General features: G+C 37.9%; 1 protein-coding gene and 1 non-coding gene across 2 annotated transcripts; both read right to left on the bottom strand.

The window, feature by feature from the left end:
* Positions 1 to 202: 202 nt before the first annotated feature.
* LOC141658178 (U6 spliceosomal RNA) lies at positions 203 to 310 on the bottom strand. The gene has a single exon (XR_012549080.1). It is a non-coding gene; the product is annotated as a U6 spliceosomal RNA (small nuclear RNA).
* Positions 311 to 1,607: 1,297 nt separating this feature from the next.
* On the bottom strand, positions 1,608 to 5,862 carry LOC141656511 (NADH dehydrogenase [ubiquinone] iron-sulfur protein 5-B-like). Its single transcript, XM_074463424.1, has 2 exons — positions 5,618 to 5,862; positions 1,608 to 1,908 (listed from the first exon to the last, which is right to left on the bottom strand). The coding sequence occupies exons 1-2, from the start codon at positions 5,765 to 5,767 to the stop codon at positions 1,810 to 1,812; spliced, it is 249 nt and encodes an 82-aa protein (XP_074319525.1). The 5' UTR covers positions 5,768 to 5,862; the 3' UTR covers positions 1,608 to 1,809.
* Positions 5,863 to 6,269: the final 407 nt, after the last annotated feature.

Genomic DNA, 6,269 nt, shown 5'->3' with positions numbered 1-6,269 from the left:
AAAAATTGGATCATTTCTCGAATAATGATCCATGAAATTCGATTGTTTCAAGTTCATGTAGGTTGGAGATAAACTTACATGCAATGAGTTCCTTCTAATAAAGCATGAGCTTTTAGAAGATTTCCAGGCATGGACACACTTCGTCAGCAAGAACGGCAAAACGGTCAAATCGCTGATAAAAACAGGGGCAAAAATGTCAAAAAAAAATTTGGACCATTTCTCGATTTATGCGTGTCATCCTTGCACAGGGGCCATGCTAATCTTCTCTGTATCGTTCCAATTTTATCAGATGTCGACAATCACTGTTGAAGAATCAGGTATATAAACACAAGTCAATCTTGTAAACTGAACGATGTGGGATGTGAGTGTCAAAAGCGTAACAAAAATTTTTCTCTGTTACTTCTGGCAGATATTTAACAGTCCTGTAGATATTAGATATTTGCTCAAATTGTCAACACCTTATATGAGAATTGCATTAGACAACACGAGTACAATACAAAGAGCGAATTTGAGCGAAGGATAAGCACAAATTCCGCATCACATTAAAATCCTGTGCGATAACGGTGGATTGTGAACACGGCTTTAGAGAAGGGCTGAATATTCCATCATTACCATCCTTTTTTTTTTTTTTTTGTGACAATCGGGTTAACGACTTCCACAATTTATTAGCACGCTTAACTAACCTATGAGCGGCTTTATTACAAATTCTAGGAACATAAGCAAAAGAAACGCAGTGAAAGTTTGCCGCTAATTCAGTGATATCTTCAACACTATTCCTAGTCCAATGTTTGAGTTGAGAATACTTCAGTACTTGAACAAGAATCTGTACCCCGACCTATGTATGTAACGGTTTCTTGGAGTGATCCGACCCATTCTCAAACAGGGGAGGCAAATATGACCCAAAATTCAAATTGAACCGATTTTCGATAGCACAAACTCATCTCTTTATCCTAAATGATTCAATAGGCAATAATACACCGGAAGACTTAATAGGCTCAATCCGAATACAAATATGTCTATACAATCTGCCCTGAACTGACCCAACTCATACCCTACAAGAATGACCTCTGAGAGCTCGAGTTACTAGAGACTACAAGATCAGATTGGTGGCCCTCGACTTGCGATTTACAACCCCAGCTCTTTGAAATAGAATCATCACATTTGCTGGTTCAAAATTCGACACTAGAAAACAACTAGCTGGTGCTTGCTGCTTCATTGTATACTTGTAATTTTAACAAACATGCGGCCAAATTTCTGAACCATCGATACAAACCTATGCATATGCAAAAAGGCACAAATAATACTATACAACCAGTTGTATAATAAGCATTGTACAACTCTATACATTAATCCGAGCTTCTGTGTAATTTTTCTGAGTTTTCAAAGTGTGTGAGTTCAAAAACTTTACAGCATAGCTCGGATTCTTTTAAACAAAACTCGAAAACTTTAGTAAACAGCTCGGATTCTACATCATACAACAACTGCATACAACAGGTTGTATAATCTACTCATTGGCAAAAAGGTGGTGCGACTAGATGTGAGCAAAATGAGGTCGAAGTACATCTATGATTATTTGCAAGCACTTTGCGGTCAAGAGATTGAAGAAGTGTGCAAAAACATTCATCTTATCAAAGATAGGCAGTACAATAATGCCATATGCAATATGAACGTAAACAAAACCTTGTCAATCTGCAAATGATCGATCACACAAGTGACGACTGAATTGAAAATACCAGTTAACTTCAAATATTGGAAAACGTTACAGATTTCTTATTCAGGAAGTTGAAGAGACGACAATAACAGTTATTATCAATGATGGCCTTCATCCTCATCTCCGCCCTTGGCCTTCCTGGCGGCTGCTCGTATCTGACGTTGTTCTTCCTTGTAAACTCGGTTCCTTCTTTGAAACTGCAGGAAACAATTATCATCAGTTGACAGAAAAGTCTTTTTAAAAGATAAAGTTGAAAGACGGTCTGGTGATAACAATTTCTGGAGTCTGATCACATACCAGAAGTAAATGCATATAGGTAGCATTCGTAGCTTAATGTGTTGGTCTCAAATTATTTTAACATGAGATCGTCTAATACAAAAAACTTACGAACGGCACTTAGTTATCAATGTATCATCAATAGCCCTACGTCTGACGCACTAATTGTGATCCTCGCTAACCTTGAGAACATCCAGGTTCATGTGTTTATAACTAACTCATGGTCTTTTTAAATTTTACACTACATTTGAGGCACTAATTGTGAAACTGACTCGGAAAATTTTGGAACGGGTTTTTTTCTGCAGCGAGTTAAGCACATACTCCCTCCATCCCATTCATATCATCCTCATTTGACTAGAAGTTACATTTAGGCCTTGGTTGGATATCAAAATGGGAGGGAAAGGAAGGGGAGGGGGAAGGAGGGAAGGGAAAGGGAGGGAAGGACAGGCTATGTTACTCCGACTCTTCTAATTTCCTCGCGTACCCGTGTCCGACACTCGACACTCGGACATGGGTATGACCCTTAGACACCTCATTTTAGACTAAAATATGCATATTTTTCAAAAAAACAGCCGAGTCCGACACTTGGACACGTACCCGTGTCGGATACTTCTACACGAGTCTGAGTAACATAGAGGACAGGTGGAATGGATGATGAGTGTTTTACCTTCAAATCTTTCCTTTGTTGGAGGGGAAATTATTTGGCTTGGAGGAGCGAAATGAAGGGATCCATTTTTCCTCTCCCTCCAAATCCCTTCAATGCAATTTGCTAACCAAACTAGGGAAATTGTCTCCCTCCTAATCCCTCCCCTTCCAACTATCCAAACAAAGGGCAAGGATATAAAGATGAACTGTCATCATAACCTCGACTCATTATCACTATGGTTACTATTTGCCACCTCTTAGAAGAGTTAACTAAGGGTAGTGTGGAAAATTCATCTTTTTATTTTACTAGATTTAGAAAAGAGGCCAATTATTTTAACATGAAATAAAAAAGCAGACGATATAAATGGGATGGAGGAACTGTGACCACATGAGCACAAGCACAGATAATTTGTAAGGGTACTTTAGCAGATAGATGCAAAATGAAAAGGTGAAGTCTCAAGAGTGGAAAGCATAGACGATACAAGTCAATTCTTTGGAACAATTGACGGTATTGCTAGTGACTATAGCCTTACTCCACAGTCCACACGACCGGGATGTTGTACCTTTGTCCTGATAACTTCCCTTTGAAAAGCGGTCTTTCCTAACCTTTTCTTATTAGTTTTAAACGTTTGCATCATAGATCACTACAGTCAGCACAAACCAATACCCTAAGCATTGAGCAACAATAGTCACTCAGAACTGTCCATCTCAAGTTTAGCGTCACCAATTCCTATTTCGTCCACACCAATATCAATATCCTCTTTCTACATCGAGTAGAAAAAAGTTTTTAACTTATAGTATCCCCAGTTAAGTAACATAATGGTAGTAGTACTGTAGCATCTCTACATGTAAATTGTTGAAGGCAAAAGGGTAATAAAGATATTTCATCTCTAGATTTTAATATGACTCCTAGTTAAATGAGGACAGTAAAAATGTGATGGAGGGAGTAACATTCAGCAAAGCTGTGCCGTTTGAGTCTGTGTCATAGCCCTTTTTCGTTCCCGGTTTTTGTGGCTTAAAGAGATAAGGATAATATCTTGTTTCCATGTATAATTGGGTAGTCGACATCAACCATCATATCTCTTTACCCCTTCAATTGTAAGATTTGAAACTTAGAAGTAACATCTCCCTTATTTCCATGACAGCTGTCTCCTACATTTCTTAGTTTCCATATCAGAATGTAGGTCATTACTTCGCCAGGTATAATGTACATTATGTTATTACACCAATAATATGAAAGTTATTCAGAAAGTATCCCTTTCCGACACTCGCCATGTCCGAATGCAGCATAAGAAGAGAAAAATAGGTCAAAAGTATGAAAACTCGTTCCCCTCACTCCCATAAAACATCCAAACTTTGATGTGTTAGTAACTCTGCTCTACTCCACCCCCTAAAGTCTTTTTTACTTGATCAACCTTACAATATAAAACTCCCACGCCCTACTCCTTTGAGCACCTGATTCAAGAACTAAGGAAATTGAAGATCAAGAGACCTAAGAGATAAAGGCTATGTCTATGACAAGCATATGATCACTGATTCCACAGAGATGACAGTGTAGTCTATCACTTTGTTCAACAGCCAAAAGAGATCCCTAGCAAGTGATATTCCCTTCCAAGCTTTACGAAGTAGAATATAGCAACACGGACAAATCCCTAATTCTTACGTATGTATTGTTGTCCTAGCTGGCCTAGCAAATCAAGCACTAGCGACTTACGATTGTACTCTAAGCCTCTCAAGGACGAAATCAGAGTAACCCCGAAGACCATATTGTAAAGCACGATGGTCAAAATAAAGCCACCAACCCATCTAATTACTCTTTGTTCGGATGGAGGGATTTGGATGAAAAGGAAGGGGAAGGAAAATGAGGGATACATGTCTTTGTTTGGTTAGCAAGTTGGGTTGACGGGGAGGGAAATCGAGGGATTCATTTTTCCTCCTGCAAGTCAAATTTCAAGTCCCTCTAATATAGGAAAGATTTGTATGGAAAACATCCTTCTCTATTCCCTTGTCCTTCATCATCCCTCCTTTCCATTCCCTCTTCTCCCCTTCCCCCCTCTTTTTGATTCCAAAAGGGTTAAATCTACATTGCAGAGAAACCAGCGTATAAATTCAAACAAACAACTATAAGCCAAAACCAAAGATCAACACAGCACCCTCAGCTGATGCTAACAGCTAACCCCATCAAATAATCCACATACCAAGGTGCCACTCTCAAATTTATGGGTGAGAGACGTCAAAAGAATTTGCACTCCATCCCTTAACTTTGATCAACAACAACAAAAAACCGTCTTGTAAAGCTAGGTACAAATATACAATTGACCCACAAACTAAAACACATCCCACCTTCACCTTATACAAAGTTACAAAACCATGTCGAAATCCTCTGCCTATCTACTCCCTCCGCTCCAATCATTTCTTTACCTTCAATTAAAACAAACGTTTTGGACGGAGGGATTATATCAGAAGGTCCCCCAATTGAAGTTTTTCGGGTCTACCCAAATGCATCAAACCCCAATTCATCCACCCAATATCCTAACTACAACCTAATACAACAATCTAAATCAATTATAATTCTCATTTTCCACCCAAACCCATCTTCTAAGCAATCTCTTTTGACATTTTATTCCTCGTCTAAATTATAACATGTTTAGGCGGGTGTCCGACACAGCGTTGGACACGAGACGGCTAGTTAGGAGGAGTGTATGTGCTACCTAGACCAAATGCATCAAACCCCAATTCATCAACCCAATATCCTAACTACAACATAATACCTTTCAATTAAACAGTCTAACAAACCTGAACAATCCAAATCAATTATAATCCCTAATTTCACCCTAAAATCTAATCATACAACAATCAAACAAGAATACCCAGAAAACAAAGATCCATCCAATCAAACAAAAGGGCAATAAAACAATGACATAAACAACAAAGATCCAAACTTTAAACACAAAAAAGAAGAAAGATGATAGAATAAATTTTGACCTCTTTGGAATGATGAAGACATTCAAGATAATCTTCACGAAGAAGAGAACAATCTTTAGGTTCTCTACATTTAGACATACATTCACTGAAATCAACCCAAAAATCATAACATCTTCCTTTGTTTCCTGTTATTCCCCATCCTGATGCCATTTTTGTTTCTCTTCCCCTTTTTTTTTTCTGGGTTTTTTGCTGATTGTTTTTGTAGGTTGAAGTCTTAGTGAAATGGTGAGATTTAAGTTGAAGGCAGTTAGGCACCTCTTGTTTTTACAGTTTTACTGCTTTTTTATGTCACTATATTCAGCATTCACCAAGACTCTTTTTTTTTTTTTTTTTTTTTTTTTTGGTAAGGTCTCACACAATCACATATGCGAATTTGATAAAGTATTAACTGGATTTGAAACCCGAATCATAATTACCAACTTTTATTTCTTTATGAGCTAACACAGTTGACATTTCTCGTTAAGAGTAACGTTTTGGTGTCGTTTGGTTGTCATGGCGGAATTAATCTCCCATCAGTTAAAAAATCCATAAATTGGAGAAATCACGTGAATTGCTTAAAACTCATTTGGTTGACATGACGTAATTAAATGGATACAAGAGTTTCCAATTACCTAGGGGGCTAGGTAATTCTTCTTCTCCAGAAATCATGGTA

Source organism: Silene latifolia, chromosome 5 (assembly GCF_048544455.1).
Source record: "Silene latifolia isolate original U9 population chromosome 5, ASM4854445v1, whole genome shotgun sequence".
Classification (NCBI taxonomy): domain Eukaryota; kingdom Viridiplantae; phylum Streptophyta; class Magnoliopsida; order Caryophyllales; family Caryophyllaceae; genus Silene; species Silene latifolia.
Note: the sequence above shows the minus strand (reverse complement) of the source record. Positions and strands in the feature narration are given on the sequence as shown.

Bases quoted from the DNA above. Each gene is read 5' to 3' on its own strand.
- LOC141656511 (XM_074463424.1), bottom strand. From the start codon at position 5,767: ATGGCATCAGGATGGGGAATAACAGGAAACAAAGGAAGATGTTATGAT. The intron at 1,909-5,617 runs GTCAAAATTTAT...TGTTTCCTGCAG, and splicing joins GTCTTCATCATTCCAAAGAG to TTTCAAAGAAGGAACCGAGT.